At 42.4% G+C, this 18,244-nt stretch overlaps 1 protein-coding gene across 8 annotated transcripts in view; it reads left to right on the top strand.

Moving 5' to 3' along the window:
- The window catches only part of kcnma1b (potassium large conductance calcium-activated channel, subfamily M, alpha member 1b), a 137,931-nt gene extending 130,581 nt beyond the window's left edge, over nt 1-7,350 (top strand). For 6 of the 8 annotated variants that reach the window (XM_082152389.1, XM_082152386.1, XM_082152388.1 and 3 more), the window contains 2 exons: nt 4,684-4,712; nt 6,201-7,350. In XM_082152389.1, coding sequence (XP_082008515.1) covers nt 4,684-4,712; nt 6,201-6,388 — 217 coding nt within the window. In that variant the 3' untranslated portion in view covers nt 6,389-7,350. The remainder of the gene's footprint in view (nt 1-4,683; nt 4,713-6,200) is intronic. The other 2 variants (XM_082152387.1, XM_082152392.1) reach the window with 2 other exon arrangements.
- Nucleotides 7,351-18,244: the final 10,894 nt, after the last annotated feature.

The raw sequence follows: 18,244 nt of genomic DNA, 5'->3' as shown, positions 1-18,244 counted from the left end.
ACTGGCCACGGGGCAGTACTTGCTAACTGCATCACGGCTGGGAACCAAGGTTGGTTTTTCCAGAACGGTGCTACCAGCAGTACTGAGCATCCTTCTTCCCTGATCCGTTCTATCACCTAAGGCAGGAGAGAGACGGGGGGAAAAGCATAGAGCGGGCGGCGGGGCCACACATGGGCCAGCGCGCTCCTGCTCTTGGAGAAAAATTCTTGACAGTGAGCGTTTTCTTGAGACGCAAACAGGTCCACTTCCGCTCTGCCGAATTTCTTCCACAGCAGTTGGACTGTCTGTGGGTGTAGGGACCATTCGCCTGCCGGAACATTGTTCCTGGACAGTCTGTCTGGTCCTATATTCATGATCCCTGGCACGTGCGCTGCTCTGAGCGAGCGCAGGTTGCACTGAGCCCATACCAGGAGGCGTTCTGCCAGCCTGTACAGTTTCTCGGATCTGATGCCGCCCTGGCGATTTATGTAGGATACCACAGACATGTTGTCCGAGCGGACCAAGACGTGGTGACCTTTTATTTGGGGACAAAAACGCGTCAGCGCGTTGTCTACTGCCAGCATTTCGAGGCAGTTTATGTGCAGGAGCTTCTCCCGTTCTGACCACTGGCCGAAGAACGGTCTGCCCTCGAGCAGCGCTCCCCATCCCGAGGTGGACGCGTCCGTGGACACCACTTTCACCCTCGAGGAAGTCCCCAGGCTTACACCTGATTGGTACCAGTCGTTCGCTTTCCAGGGTTTCAGAGCTGTAACGCATTTCTGATTGACCCTGAGGCGAAGCAAACCGGGTGCCCACGCTTTGCGTGGGACTCGCGCTTTCAGCCAAAACTGCAGCGGGCGCATGCGGAGCAGACCCAGCTGGAGTACTGACGATGCTGAGGCCATGAGACCTAGCATCTTCTGAAATCTTTTGAGCGGGACAGACGCGCCGCAGCGAAAAGAGTTCGCTGTGCGTCGAATGTCTACCGCGCGCTGTTGTGATAGTCGCGCTATCATGGATAGTGAGTCCAGTTCTGTGCCCAGGAAAGATATTTTCTGACTGGGTGACAGGGAGCTCTTCGCCCAATTGACACTCAGACCCAAATCCTCGAGGTGATCGAGTAAAATGGTCGTGTGTTCTATGAGCACTGCGCGAGATTGCGCTAGAATCAGCCAATCGTCCAAATAATTCAGCACTCGCATGCCTCTCATTCTGAGGGGTGCGAGCGCCGCGTCCATGCACTTCGTAAATGTACGGGGTGCTAGGGACAAACCGAACGGCAGGACTGTGTACTGATATGCCTGGCCCTCGAAGGCGAATCTCAAAAATCGCCTGTGACGTGACGCTATCTGTATTTGAAAATACGCGTCTTTCAGATCTATTGACACAAACCAATCTCCTTGGCGAATCTGCACAAGGATTTGCCTGGTCGTGAGCATCCTGAACTGTCGCTTCACAAGCACTTTGTTCAGTTGCCTTAGATCTAGTATGGGTCTGAGACCCCCGTCTTTTTTCGGTACCAGGAAGTATCTGCTGTATAGCCCTCCTTCGCTCTGATCTTGAGAGAGGGGTTCTATGGCCCCTTTTCTCAATAGTTTCGTCACTTCGGCTCGAAGTAGATGTGCTACTTCGGTTTTTACCGTGGTCTCGACGCGCGCCACATAGCGGCGAGGGCGTCGGCGAAACTGCAGCGAATAGCCTCTTTTTATAATGTTCAGCACCCACTTCGAAACCCCGGGCAGCTTTGCCCATGCGTCTGCATGGATAGCTAGGGGTCGAATACGAAGCGCGCTCTGCTCGCTCAGCGATGGAGAAGCTTCTGTGTGCTGTAACACAAGCGTGTCGCTCGTGACATTTGAGGCATGGGGCGCGCTGATGACAGCGGGCAGATTGCCCGCGCTCGACTCCTCTACGGTGGTTAACCGCGAGGGGGAGGGCTGGGCGGTTCCCGTGGGAACTGTCATGTCTATGTGTGGATGTGGGCGCGGGACAGCGGGCACATTTATCACACCGAAAACATCGTTCGCTTGCGTGAAGCGAGTGCACGTTGGTTTCGTTTTTACAGAAACCGTGAGACATGCATAACGTGGTGTTAGTGGGCACTGGGTAGTGGGCACATTCACCATGTTTGAAGCGCAACCGACCTGAGTCGGTTTTATGTGCGCGAGCCCTGTGTGACAGGCTGTGCTTATGTGTAGGGATGGGCACTGGGCAGTGGGCATTCTTACTACACACGAAACACCATCGGCCGTGGCCGGGACACCAGAAAATACGCTCTTTTGGGGATTTATCTGGGTAGCCGTGAAAACGGCATTTGTGTGCAGGCAAGCGGGTGACAGAACCGACTTGTTGGCTGCAGAAAACACTGGAACAGTCACATTTTCTGGAACTGGACGAGCGAATAGCTTTGGTGTGAGTCCGGCCGCAGCTGGACTGGAACACCGTTGTTTTCCTAGCTGTGCTAGGACGACTTCGGGGCCTCGGGCTTCACCGTAACCTTAGGTCGCGGGCCGCGTCCTGCGGGGCGGCGACCGGATGAGCGGGAGCGCGGTCTCGCGCTTCTGGCCTGGCGGCGCTGTGAAGTGGAGGCGGTGGACGGTGGCTGTGGCTGTGAGCTCTGAGCAGACGGTTTCGCACGGCCTGCTGCAGAGCTGGAGCGCTTCGGGAGGAAGTGCTTCATAGCCTGAGACGCTTTCTGTACCTCTGCGAATCTCTCCGCGAAATCTTTGACGGAGGATCCGAAGAGGCCTGCGGCGGAAAGCGGGGCGTCGAGGAACGCGGTGCGCTCAGACTCGGCCATTTCCGAGAGCGTCAGCCATAGATGTCTCTCAGACACGGTGAGAGAAGCCATAGTCCGTCCAATGGCTTGCGCTGCGGACTTAGTAGCACGAAGGGCGAGGTCCGTGGCACTCCTTAAGTCCGGCACGCAGATCGCGTCAGGTCCTTCCTCATCCAGCTTACGGAGGAGATCGGCCTGGAAGATCTGGAGCGTTGCCATGGTATGCAACGCTGACGCAGCTTGCCCGGCGGCGGAGAAAGCGCGGTGGAGCAAGCTCGACGCCGTGCGGCAAGCTTTAGAGGGTAGGGCCGGCTTAGCGCGCCGTCCAGCGGAGGGCGGGCATAAGTGGGCCGCTATCGCCTCTTCAACCGGCGGCAGCGAGAGGTATCCTTTGTTCTTGGCATCGTCAACGGCGGAGAATGCCAAAGAAACAGCAGGACGCACTCTAGCGGGGCGCTCCAGGACTTGGCGACTTCTTCGTGTAACTCAGGAAGAAAAGGCGCCGGTCTGGGCACAGGTGAAGCGCGCTCCCCAGGCAGGAAAAATCCATCCAGCCGGTTGTGAGCGGGCTGCTCAGGCGAAGACCACTCGAGGCCGAGGCTCGCCGCGGCCTGTGCGAGTACTCGCATGAGTTCCGTCTCGATGGAAGCTCTCTTGCCTGACGAAGTGCGGGCAGGGGGCGCGGGGTCCTCAGAGCCCGCCTAATCCTCACTGCCTGACGCCAGGATAGAGCAGGAATCATCCTCTCCCAGCAGGGCTTCCTCATCCGCGATATCAACGGAAGCGGCGGCAGACGGCGGCCGCTGTCCGTCAGGAAGCGAAACAGAAGAAGCCGGGGAAGCAAGCGGGCGAACCGGCGAGCTTTGGCGGCTGAGGGAGGGTTCCGGGGCCCGCTGGCCACGGCGCTTTTTACGGCGCGACGCCGCGGCGGGCGGGGGAGCAGTCTCGGTGAAGACGGCTAGGCGAGTCCTCAGAGTCGCCATTGCCATCAGCTCGCAGTGAGGGCATCCGCCGTCAGCGAGCGCGAGAGCTGCATGTTCCTCACCCAGGCAGGAAACGCAGATCACGTGGCGGTCCCCGTCGCTGAGTGTGGCTCTGCACGAGCCGCAGGAAGGCATCTTTAAAAAGACGCTAGCTCTTTTAGAAATGTGTGTCGCGGCGGCGACACACACACACAGAAATACAGTGTAATAAAGAGAAGGATATAAGCGCCGGAAAGCGCAGCAGGAAGGCAGGAAGGCGGCGCGGCCAGCGACTTCAGTGACTCGTCCCGCTGAAGGTGCTCTCTCTCGACGGCGCGGCTCCTAATCCAGCTCCAGCGATGCGTGTGCTTCGCTTGAAGGATGAAAAATCAGATAATAGCTGCCTGCGAGCGATATTTATAGGCCTAGACCACGCCCATTTCGGCGGGACGTGACGCAGCGGGCGCGAAGTGCCCTGATTGGGTCTGACGTCACGCCAGGCCTCGCTCGATAGGCTGCTGCAGTTGCCGCAGAGCAGCCAATAGGCGCGCGAGCTGTCTCGCCTATGTCTGCATTGCTGCTGCAACGCGTTTTGCATTATTACAAAATTAAGGATAATTTTTGGCTTCAATATCTCGCGGAAAAAGGATTTTCCCCTAGCGTAAGATATCTTACGCAGTACGAGAGACCTCTCGTAAGAGAACTATTATTTTAAGTTGTAATAATATTTCACAATATTACAGTTTTTTTCTGTATTTTTGATCAAATAAATGCAGGCTTGATGAGCAGAAGAAACTTCTTTCAAAAACATTAAAAATAGTAATGTGTCCAAACTTTTGGCCTGTACTGTATATATATATATATATATATATATATATGCATATGCATAAGAAGATTGAGTTGCATCAGAGAATCAGGATGTTTCCACTTACACCATTTACCTGTACCTTTCTTTACCTAAAGTGCGCCCAGGACGAATAGAGGGGTCTCAGGTATGGAAATAAATGCATGTCATTATTGCAACCATCCCTCATAATTCTGATGGTTATGAGCTGAAAACTCGTGCATTCAAACCGTCACGCCGGCATCGACTCTTTGCTTTCTAACTGAAAGTGAAGCCGCTTGTTCTGGCCGTTCTGAAGGTCATGTGTGCAGTGCATGTGTCTTCTCTAGATTCAGGAGATCTGCTTTCCTTCAGTCGCTGTCTTGATACGTACGAGCTCCATAACACAATGCTTTTACCATGGTGACCGTCAGTAGAGACTGAGCTAGCGTGTGTGTAGTGTGTAGCACATTCTTCCTATGTAGTTTGCATGGTTTTGATTTCCAAACATTTGAGCATGATAACAATGAAATCATTTTAAAAAGTCCCTACATTGAAAATGATCTCAAATGCCTTCATCAAAAAAAAAAATGTTTATAATAATTTTTTTTTTTAAAACAGTCCTACATTTGCACTAGAAAATCAGACAAGATCAAGAAATCCTACAAAATATTGCTGATTTTTTCTACTTCAAATCTTGAAATTAAATCAAATTCCTTCACCTTTTTTTATTAATTTTTTTATTTTTACGTTTACATGTAACAAAAAAAAAAAAAAAAAAAAAAAATCACACACATAGATAAATGCACAAGAAAATCCAAGCTCAAGAAATCCTACAAAAAATATTGCTGAAGATTTTCTGGTGAAGTCGCTGTAGAAACTACTCTTTTTTATATATATTTTAACTAAATAGTTTTTTTGTATTGATAAATGCTCAAGAAATCCAACATAATATTAATGATTGTTTTATTCCAATATTATAAATGTCGAAGAAATCCACAAGAAAATGTTCAGCAATATTGTGCGTCACTGGAGGAACTGCTCTTGATTTGGCTTTTTCTTTTTTTTTCTTTTTTTTACCAAATATAATGTTTTTATAGATAAATAAATGATCAAGAAATCTTATCTTATAAAAATATTGGTGATTGCTACTGATCTCAAATACCTTCACCAAAAAAAAATATTGCTGAAAAAGTTCTGGTGAAGTGTACAAAAAAATATTGCTGATTCTAATAACTCCTTTATTTAACTTGCATTTACTAGTATATTCCATATTAAAGGGACAGTTCACCCAAAAATGAAACTTCTGTCCTCATTTACTCACTCTCATGTTGTTCCAGACCTGTGTGAGTTTCTTCTGCTGAACACTAAAGGAGATATGATATCGTCTGATCACCAACATTCTTCAAGATATCTTCTTTAGTGTTCAGCAGAAGAAACTCACACAGGTCTGGAACAACATGAGAGTGAGTAAATGAGGACAGAAGTTTAATTTTTAGGTGAACTGTCCCTTTAAATCATCCCAGTTTGCTTCACCTGTTCTCCTCGAGACGCTGCATAAGTGAAGCCGTCCGTCTGAATGCAACATGTACATTATAAGAGCTCCTCGATGCACGAGAGTATGCACAGCTGAACGTCTGCTTTCCCGTGTGTGTAGAGCATGCTTCAGGCCGTAACGATGTCAATCATTCTGCAGACAAAAACTGGTACACAGATGAACCCGACAACAGCTTCCCCAGGAACACACAGCTCAAACACACCAACACACACGCAGCCAATCAGATCAATCAGTACAAGTCCACCAGCACCATCATCCAGCCAATCAGAGAAGTGGAGGAGCCTTGAGACGACACACTGAATGTTTACGTTAGTGTGGCTGCCGCTCATCGACAGACTGTCTATATTAGATTGTGTGCATTTTAATAATGCTCATTGTTTTTCCTGTTCTCTCATCGACTTGAATAAATGTACAACCTGTAGACCTTATTCAGAGCAGCGCCGTGTGACCGCGACAGACTCGCCGGGCCTCGTTTATAAAATGTCGTGTAGGTTTGGTCTCAGGATCATTTCTCAAAATGTGCGCGCGTGTGATTCAAATCTCGAATCATCTTGAAATTGAATGGTTTCAGATCTGCACCTTGTAAAGCCGCCTAATTAAAGCTGTGTTCACAATACAAGTGACTGTGTCGCTGCATGTCGCCAGTGGCTGGCGGTGCGGTCGCTAGTGGGCGTTCCCACTACTGGTTGCCTAGTAATGTTTGTGAGTGACATTTCACGGATGTTACTCCATGTTGTAGAACAATCCGTTTTCTTGACGCTACAAACATTTTGGAAGGAAAAGTCTAAATATAAATGGAATCAGTACATAAAATGCATAATATTAAAGGTCCCGTTCTGCGTGATCCCATGTTTCAAACTTTAGTTAGTGTGTAATGTTGTTGTTAGAGTATAAATAATATCTGTAAAATTATAAAGCTCAAAGTTCAATGCCAAGCGAGATATTTTATTTAACAGAAGTCGCCTACATCGAACGGCTCGTTTGGACTACATCCCTCTACTTCCTTCTTTAATGACGTCACTAGAACAGTTTTTTACATCCCTCTACTTCCTTCTTTAATGACATCACTAGAACAGTTTTTTGACTAAGCTCCGCCCACAGGAATGCTCCCTCAACTCTACCGAAATTCGTTTATGTACTTGCGCACTTCTTATAACTTACTGTGTTTACTCAGCTCTTACGGTGATTTTCTGAAGTAAAACTGATGCTTCATCTTTTGTGTGATGTACAATAAACTTTATTAAACTCATGTTTGATCATCATTCAGACAGCAGACTTGTAGGCTATTAATAAATAATGGATACATACAAGCAGATGACAAATACGTTATAATAACCGTAATTAAACTACTAAACTATACCTGTTCCATCTCCATACAGCACTCTGACTCTGTAGGCATTATTGTCCGACTCGAAATGAACACCGTTACTGAGAGTTTCTGATATTATCACCATTCCGTGAGATGAGATTGTCCTGAGAGACTGAGCGCGAGCTCATGAGGCTCCGCCCCCTGTGTCGTGCAGAAGCAGCTTATTTGCATTTAAAGGGCACACACTAAAACAGCGCGTTTTTCTGAGCCCCAAAAAATGACAATTTAAACATGCTGTAAAAAATGATCTGTTGGGTATTTTGAGCTGAAACTTCACATACACACTCTGGGGACATCAGAGACTTATTTTACATCTTGTGAAAAGGGGCATAATACGGGACCTTTAAAGATGAACGAGAAACAGCGAGTGCTCTTTGCCATCGCGGATCTATTTAACTGCAGATCCGGTCTATCTGGGTTCACGAAAGCATTCAGACTCGGAGTCAGTACGGCGAGTACCACTGTATGTACACGGAGACATATCATACATTATAGGACAGTTTCTGACTACTAAAATGAGCTTCTCATTCATCTTGCCTCGGTCGGACTCGGCACTGAAGAGAGACGGATCACGCGCGCTTCACTCCTATTGGTTGTCGCTCCCGAAAGTCGTTCTTCATTTGCATAAAGTTAAACCGATCTTAATTTTGTCGCGTCGCCAGACACGCCCCATCCGGTCGCTGTCGCGCATGTCGCCGGAAATCGCCCGTTCCCCATTGAAATGAATGGTATCGTGTCGCTTGTAGTGTGTTAAAGCTGCAGTCCGTAGTTTCTCCTCTTTGTCGCCATCTCTGTTAGAAATCTGCTATTGCAGTTATTCGTGGAATGATCAGCTTTACGTGGGTTGTGTCTCGGCACGGCACAGCGCGGATGAATCCGATGTTTAGAGGAGAACGTGTGGCTGTCAGGTCGCCGCCGGTGTGGATCCTGGCATTCGCTATCACACATTATACTATACATAAGAATTTTCACCGGAAAATGTGAAAATCTGAACAAGTAACATCCACTTTTGTTCTGAGCAACTAAGAGAAAAAGCATTGCAGTAAATCACGCTGATTAAATCTAACGATCGCTCATCATATCACGGCAAACCGTGCAAATTATACTTAGTTCTCAGATTGTTAATGTTAACATCATCAGCATCGCGTGACATTTAATGCCCTTCTGATATGATCCTTGTGTTCGCATGAGCCGGTGTCAGTCTCTCTAGTTCTGTAGCCGCTCCGAAGTCTGAAGTCTTTCACGTTTTACAGCGGGTGAATCTCCAGCTGGTGATCGTTGTTTGAACCTTTCTGGATCCGCCATCAAATTGCTCAGTGTAATTATATCCAGTGCTGTGAGAAAAGGCTATAAATCTCCAGCATCCTCACACTCATCGCCGACTAGCCCAGACTCTTCTCTATGTGGACAGATGTGACTCTATGTGGACAGATGTGTCTCTATGTGGACAGATGTGTCTCTATGTGGACAGATGTGTCTATGTGGACAGATGTGTCTCTATGTGGACAGATGTGTCTCTATGTGGACAGATGTGTCTCTATGTGGACAGACAGATGTGTCTCTATGTGGACAGATGTGTCTCTATGTGGACAGATGTGTCTCTATGTGGACAGATGTGTCTTTATGTGGACAGATGTGTCTCTATGTGGACAGATGTGTCTCTATGTGGACAGATGTGTCTCTATGTGGACAGATGTGTCTTTATGTGGACAGATGTGTCTCTATGTGGACAGATGTGTCTCTATGTGGACAGATGTGTCTCTATGTGGACAGATGTGTCTCTATGTGGACAGATGTGTCTCTATGTGGACAGATGTGACTTTATGTGGACAGATGTGTCTCTATGTGGACAGATGTGACTTTATGTGGACAGATGTGACTTTATGTGGACAGATGTGTCTCTATGTGGACAGATGTGACTTTATGTGGACAGATGTGACTTTATGTGGACAGATGTGTCTCTATGTGGACAGATGTGTCTCTATAGCCCCTTTCACACAGAGATTCCGGAAAATACACGGATAAAGTGACCCGGGATTTGACCCGGGTTCGTTTGATTTTGGTTCATTCACACTGCCAGTGATTTTCCGGAATCAGAGAGTGCGTTCACACACAACCCGTAAAAATGCCGTAAAGACACGTGACATCGATGTGACTTGTAATCTCAGCAGCGTCTTAAGTTTGCTTATGAGCTGCGATCTCTCTCATAAACTTGCGCATTACGTACCGTTTCACAGCTGGCGAACGATCCCGCGCTTCAGCGTCATCACATACGACACGGCATTATTACGGCTTTTGTTCACACAGCGCACGTTCCAGGTCCCGACCCGGCATCGATCCCAGCATAAATCCCGGGTTGAGTTTGCGTTCACACAGAAATTTGCCGGCAATTTCCCGGGTTCAAAGTGCTGTGTGAAAGGGGCTTATGTGGACAGATGTGTCTCTATGTGGACAGATGTGTCTCTATGTGGACAGATGTGTCTCTATGTGTCTCTATGTGGACAGATGTGTCTCTATGTGGACAGATGTGTCTCTATGTGTCTCTGTGGACAGATGTGTCTCTATGTGGACAGTGTCTCTATGTGGACAGATGTGTCTCTATGTGGACAGATGAAAATCGGAAATCCACTGGAGTTAAAAACATTATTACAAGCGTACCGGTTTGAGTCGAGCTACGGCAAGCAGAGAGTGTTGAACACTGGCTGGTAATGCACTGGCTCAGAAATTTAACCCAAAAAAGTTACGGACTGCAGCTTTAATGTCATTAACTAATAAAAGAGTGCTAGTCGACGTCCAAACCCTTTACTTGAGAACGGCAAGCGGCAAGAAGTGTTCAGATTTTCACATTTTTACCGACGCAGATTTAAACTCATTTGGCGAGTGTTCATTTTACAAGGAAAACATGCTTCCGCATCAAAGACCGCTTTTATTCATATGAATAAACGTGTGGATTTTAGCGAACACACACACACACACACACACACACACACACTAACTTCAAATATGTGCATATGCATGTTTTATAAATGAGGCCCACCGTGTGTTCAGTGGCATCCGCTGTATAAAGCTGCTAGATCACTTATTTTCCATAACTCATATTGTCACAGTTATTTTTTTTGTCTGCTGAAATTTCTCGGAAAACTTTTATTCCCGTTGAAATAAATCAGAGATGGCGCTGCCGTGAATAAGGTCTTTTCATTAATGGATAGATTGTTACCAACCAGTTGAGAACCTCTGGTTTGGGGAATAATATAGACGTATACTTAAAGAAGAGACGAGCGTAGGATGTTCTGCACTTACTGTAGATGACAGAAACCTCTTCTAAATGTAATGTATAAATAAGAGTTTTATAAGGTTAATAGGCACTTAATTGGATTTACAATCACTCTATTCACAACTTATCAGAGGGAAATCCTCTCTTCAAGCCAAAGAGATTCGATGTCTGATCTGGTCATGTGATTTGGATCTAGTCATGTGATTTGATCTGGTCATGTGATTTGATCTAGTGATCTAGTCATGTGATTTGATCTAGTCATGTGATTTGATCTAGTCATGTGATTTGATCTAGTCATGTGATTTGATCTGGTCATGAGATGATTTGATCTAGTCATGTGATTTGATCTGGTCATGAGATTTTTGATCTGGTCATGAGATTTTTGATCTGGTCATGTGATTTGATCTGGTCATGTGATTTGGGCACAGGTCGCGTAGAGCGGGCACAGGTCCTCCCTCGGTCCGGGTCTCTGTCCGGCACTGGATTGGCATCAGAACCCAAAAAACCCAATCCAGATGCTGGACACATTTAACCCAAACTGCGATTATTAACGAATGGCAGCTTCGCCATGTTCTTGTACTATGCGTTGTAGCAATAAACATGCTAAACATGCTACATGCTAAACATGCTACATGCTTTATTTTGTACCTCAATTATAAATTGTGAGGGTTAATACACACTCAGCTTCATGAACCTGCTCAGATGAGGTCAAAGTTCATGGCCTGTACGACAGACATTCACTGATCAGTGCCGTTTCTGAGAACGATTGAACACATTCCACATCTCGTGCCGATTGGATCTGCAGTGTTTTAGATGTGTTTTTATTTATTTAACCCTTTGCTTTCGATCTGATGAGGTTTGTACTGTTAATAACAAAGTGCTGTTAGTCATTATATATGTGGCCTTGAGCATCTGTGTTCACTTCTTCAGTCATTCCAGAGTTTTCTATTAAACCCTGATCAGGTTAAACGCGTGCGTATATATATATATGAGCCTTACCGGAGCTGATGCGCGATCAGTGCCGGGCAGAACCGGACTCGAGGGAGAACCGCTCACACACACAGACCCGCTCCAGCGAACAGGATCTCCACATTTAAAGACTGGATGACTGAAAAGTGACATGAATCTGCTCAAGGTGTTTGATTATTATGTGTCATTTTGGTGATTCACACGAACACGGATGTATTTAAAAGGACATGTCTTAAGCATTCAGTGCGAGTCAGGAGGTTTGATGAAGATGAAGATGAAGAGCTTGTGCTGCTGGAGTGTTTATCATGACAACGCTGATATAAATACAATATATTATATGTACAAACGGCTGTAAATAAAATGTACATGATTTTATTTTGTATTTTCACAGAATAAATATGGATGTATTAGTGCTGGTAACTTATTTGATGCTTTTATTCAAAGTCAAGAGTCTTGATCAAAGTCATACAAATTACAGGTGAAATGCTTATTACAGAAACAAACTAATGAAAATTAAGTGATGAATAAAACAAATAATACATTAGTACTCATTTATATAAATAATACATATATTACATGTATAAATAAATAATACATTAGTACTCATTTATATAAATAATACATATATTACATGTATAAATAAATACATTTTATTAATTTAGATTGATTAATTTACTTAATATTATACATTAATATGTATTTATTAAAAATAATTGATCAATTAAAAATAATTAATGAACTAATTAAACTAAATAAATACTACATTTTATAAATGTATATACATTTATATCTACTTAAATATTATTGAATTAATATTATACATTAATATTACTTCATTAAAAAATTAAGTGATGAATAAAAAAAATTATGAAATAAAAAAGAATGAATAAATTAAATAAATATTTTTTATAAATGTATATGTATTTCATTAATTAATATATCTTCATTAATATTAATTTATTAAAAATTCAGATGAATTAATAAATAAACGTAAAGAAATAAAAAACGAATTAATGAACGATTGAATAATTAAATAAAATAAATAAATTGTAAATATAGATATAAACAAACAAAAACATATTTTTTTCATTTCATTAAAAGTAATTAATTTAATAAAAATAATCTAACAAAAGTTTGTAAATATATACACATACACACATATATTTACAAATTTGTATGTTAGATATAAAAAACAATTTATCAAATAAAATGTAAAATGTAATTATATATTCGTTTGTCGCATTGGTTATGATGCCAAACAAACTCAAAAGAATTCAATCAAGAAACTGAATTTACACACTCCATTAGCGGAGATCATGTGTGATCGTCAATGTCACAACCACTCCCGTCCAATCAGCCGAGACATAAACAGCATCAGACCCGTCTCTCACCTGAACTCCTGCATCAGCACCACGGTTTCCATGACGACAGGGAGTCCGGCTCGATGAAGTCTTCTCCGGGAGAGATCTCAACAACTCCTTCATGAACTCGATGACCATCAGAGACTCTGACAACAGGACAATGAGACGAGTGTGTTAGTGTTCAGTCTTCATTCAGACGGACTGATAATAGGAGATAATAAAGCCATGGGGAAACTGCTATTGCTCAGAGCTCGTTCTGTGATTAATCAAGAGACTTTCAATACTGCAAAAATACTGCAAAACTAACAAATCCATTAAATATCAACTTTCTCTCGGTTTCCCATTAAATAAATCTGCTGTTCGTTTGCTCCCCATCATGCCGTTCCACAACTTGTATGACCTTTTGTTCTTTCTGTGGAACACAAAATATATTTGATTATTTTTTATTATATTAAATTATATTTTACATGTTTTATTCCAATATAAAATGATAGTCTAAAAATATATATATTATTATTATTATTATTATTTTATAAAAAAAATAAAATTATGGAACAGTTTATTGAACCTTTATACAAAAAAAAAAAGTTTGCATGTTGTTGAGTATCATATTTGATATATCATATTTTCATCATGGCTAAAATACACAAACGGAGCAAAAATGTAATTTTGTGCAGATGTTTTTTATATGACCAAAAAAAGTCAGATGAAATTCTGATGCTTGTAAATGTAAATCACTGAGACCTTTATAACCGTAAAGATGACACTTACATAAAATGCATATAAATATCAGTTATTGCTCTATATCTAGCAATATGTAAGATGATATTTATTTTAAATGCTTAGTTTTATGATCAAAGCTTAAAACATATAATGCAATGCAATGCAATACAATGATGAACCTTCCTCACGCCTGATGATCATATTTGTTACTCGTGATTTTTCTACAAAATGATGTTTGGATAATCCAGTAAAGCTGCTTCAGTCCAGTAAGTGTTCATCTTAAAATATTACTAACAATATCAATGTTATTCTCATGTTTACTGTATTAAAACCAGAGCAGATTTGACAGCAGAGAGACACGTGAAGCTCGAGCTGAAGGACGTTTGTATTGATAAAACAGTCTAAACTATCAGTCAGATGTAGAAGATTAACTATGATCAGGTTTATCAGCAGTTTTGATCATTCATAAGCATTAGAAATGTGCACATCAAATATGATACGGTAGGATTTATAGTCTTAAGATGCATTTAGAGCGAGTTCTCCATCATCCTCTGAGGTCAAGAGCAAAATCAACACGTAAATGCAACATAAACCGTGTATCTGAGGAGATGTGCTTCTGCCCCGGAGCGCCAGAGACTCACACGAGTCCGTCGGCCTCGACACACATCGACTCCTGAACGACTGCCAAAGGCCATCCATCCATTTTACATGAGCTCTCATCCTTCAGGAGAAGCTCCTGACTCTCACACACGGCAGATCAAACATCAAACACGCGTTTCAGAGTTTACAAGCTGTTAAAACGCCAGCGAGGCCAGAGTGCTTTCACATACACACTCAGATCACTGTGAACAGAGATGCAACCGCATAATAAAACACTCAAAACAGGCTTTTCAATCTGGATTGAGGTCGCTTAGGACGCCGAAGTCAAATTTGAAAGTAAAATGGACATTTTTAATGATTCTTTAATTTTGCACAGTATGAATTACCCATAAACATGTCACCACACATGCAATATATGGGATATATCTAAACATTTCTTTATACGTTTGAAATGTCACCTATAGATGTCATTGATATGTAACGCTTTAACCCTTTAACTCTCAGCCCCCTTTTTGAGAATGGACGTTAAAATGCACTATTCAAACTTAAATGGTTGTAATTCAAGAATGCTTTGGAATATAGACCTAAGTTTGGTCTTGAAAAAAAGTATGAAAAAGTTATGGAAGTTTAAACTTACAGTAAATCAAATATACTGTACTTAATATTTTTTCTTTTTTTTATAAAATATGTATTTTACAAAATATTTTTTAACTATAAAATCAAAGCCATATATCTAACCAAGTTGTGTTCCAAATTTGAAGTTGATATCACAAAAACTTGATTTTGTTTAGGCGTAGTACCAAAAATAGCCACCGGGTGACAAACATTCCCTTGAATTTAATTGTATGCATTCTGCCGTAACAAATTAATACATTTCTGTCCAAATATCACTTCTGTCACAAAATATCGAACCTTGAGACTCAGCCCTTTCTGACAATATGTGTTTTGTCAAGGTTTTGATCATAAATTATGAAACATGACGACGCCCAAAAGGGGTGGAGCCAGATAAAGTAATTTAGAGTACCGTTTCTATGGTAACGCAACGTCCAATTTCAAATCGGTTTTCACGGGATGAATTCTGAGTTCGTAAGCTTTCGAATGATACCTAATTTATGATAACTACTCAAATATGTGATGTATAAAAAAAGGCGATAAAAAAGATAATATTATATTTTAGAGGATAATATATATATATATATATATAATACTTTTTAGAGGATAATATTATTATATAATTTTTTATGGACAAATACTAATTTATATATTTTGGTAAAAAAAATGTAGCATGAAAACCAAAGTTTCAATTGTGACAAAGGCCAGAACTCCTGTTATGATGTAAATTTTTTGAGGTGCACTCTTGTCATAAATTAATCTATTTTTGTTCCTACATAATTTGTAACAAATAACAGTGGCAAAATATCTGTTTAGGAGTCTTAGACCTTTCCAACCATATATAGTATGTCATGATTAGATTAGGATTTAATAGTAATATAGTGCAGTAAACTTAGGCGTCCCAGTACCGGGACATCTCCCAACATTAACTCATTTAGGCTTAATTATGAGTGGGAAAAATATTAACCAATAACTGAATGCACGTTTCTTCCTAATTGATAAAAAATGATGTCCCACGTTTCCAGTCATCATTAGTCTTTTCTTGATGACGTTTGCATTGTATTACAGTACATATTTCTGTGTTTGTGTTTTAAATGTCATGTTTGTTCCTATATTGGGATGCTTTACACACTCCCAGCTCAAATAAAGCTCTGGCAGGGTGAGAAACGAGCGTGCGGATGGAGAGGATCGTGGTGTGTAAGGCGATGCTGTTCTTTTGCTAGCGTGCTTCCAGTTCCACAATGATCCGTGACATTAATTCCCACATTATTGATGGGCTGTTGTCAGAAATGGCCAGCTCAGCTCAGCAAACCGGCCAGATCACATCTGATCATCACAGACATCAGTTACACACACACACACACACACACACACACACACACACACACACACACACACACACACACTCCGTCCTCAACATCCAGATCGGGTTCTTAATGACGTGTCAGAAGAGACGTCTAGATGGATATCAGGAGATTGCATCAGTGAAGACGTTCACATTCTCTGAATTGTTAATATGGATCATTTGAACTCTGTTCAGTCAAATAAAGGGATATCTGATATTTAACATATTAAACCAGCAAGTACCAGCTATTCCTTTATTGTACAGGGTTTATGCTTATGGAAATATTACCATACTGTAGTATTCACACATTATACGCAATGCGACTGAAATTACTTTCTCTCTGTTATATTTGCAACGTTATCTCATATTTTGCTCTTTATAGTTTATTAAATGCATTCAATCTCTTTGACCAGAACTATTACAATCACGACCGAGCACAAAAACAGCATTCAATCCTCATCCCTCAGCTATAGCGAAATCATACTAAACCACCAGTAGGTGGCAGCAAACCATCGTCTTAACGAGTGAGTCATTGAATCATTCATTCAACCAGTTCGTTCAAAACGGATGATTCATGGAACAAAGCAGAAGTGAGTGAGTGACTCGTCGAGTCATTCATTAGAACGATTCGTTCAGAAACGCAGATTCATTCAGTAAGGAAACGAGTCATCGAGTAACGAAACTGAAACGGTGTTGCTCGGAGTCGCGCAGTGATTCGACTGTTTGGAACTATTTTTTTGTTCGCAAATAGACGAAAAACAACAAAATGGTGTCTAAAATTATTGTTTTTTGATTGTTGCATAAAATCAATATCACATTTGTAAACGTGCAGATCTTCAGGAAAACAGCACTTTTGCTCGTGTGATATTGCTTATACATATTAAAAGTGAGAACTTTTAACCATATCTTTTTGGTTTTTGGAAGCATTTCTACAGGGCCGTGCACAGGGGGGTGGCCCGGTGGCTAGAGCCCCTGCCCCTCTTCCCCACCCCCACCGCTCCGCTCAAAGCATTCCACTGATTCCGCTCCAGGTTTTCCCACTCTCTCCGCAGCATCACTCACAGTATATGTGTCTGCGGCGCTCTCTTGAACCTGAGAGTGAACACGACATTTCACGAAAGCTGTCACATTAACAGGTAGGCTATGCAAGACAGTGGTTGAATCTGCGAAATTAGTCTTTTTTAAATTTATTTTATTGTATTTATGTCGGTAATATTTTGCTCTTGGTCTTCTACTAGTGCTAAAAACTTGTACAACATATCCACGTTCTTTAGAATTAGCTGCTTGTCTAATCACAGGGGTGGTGGTGGCGCAGTGGATAAGACACATGCCTTTGGTGTGAGAGACCCGGGTTCGAATCCACTGTGAGACACCAATGTGTCCCTGAGCAAGACACTTAACCCCTAGTTGCTCCAGAGGCGTGCGACCTCTGACATATATAGCAATTGTAAGTCGCTCTGGATAAAAGCGTCAGCTAAATGAATAAATGTAAATGTAAATGTAAATGTAATCAAATCTGGCCATTGAAAGAGACATCCCAATCATAAAAGGAAAAGGTAAATACCAAAATGTAAAACGGTAAATAGTTTCTGTTATTATCACCAATGTGTAATTGTGATGTTCTATCAAAACATCTACAATAAAGTCTAAAATGTATTTGAGCGTGTGCTGTCTTCTCTTTTAATTGTATATTTTGTAATAACTGGATAATTTGTGTTAACAAGCAACCACCCCCTTAGTGCCCCTTTTTTTGGTTTAGGCCACTGCCCCTCAAAATGTCTGTGCACGGCCCTGTATTTCTATTAATTTTGGTGTCATTTTTGCCCCCAAGCACAAGCGGAAGCTTCTTCTGTTGCAAGGCCTGTTTCAAGTGGAATGGGTGAAACATCC

This window comes from Leuciscus leuciscus, assembly GCF_965113295.1.
Source record: "Leuciscus leuciscus genome assembly, chromosome: 21".
Taxonomy (NCBI): domain Eukaryota; kingdom Metazoa; phylum Chordata; class Actinopteri; order Cypriniformes; family Leuciscidae; genus Leuciscus; species Leuciscus leuciscus.
The sequence above is the reverse complement of the archived record's forward strand: the minus strand, read 5'-3'. Positions and strand labels throughout refer to the sequence as shown.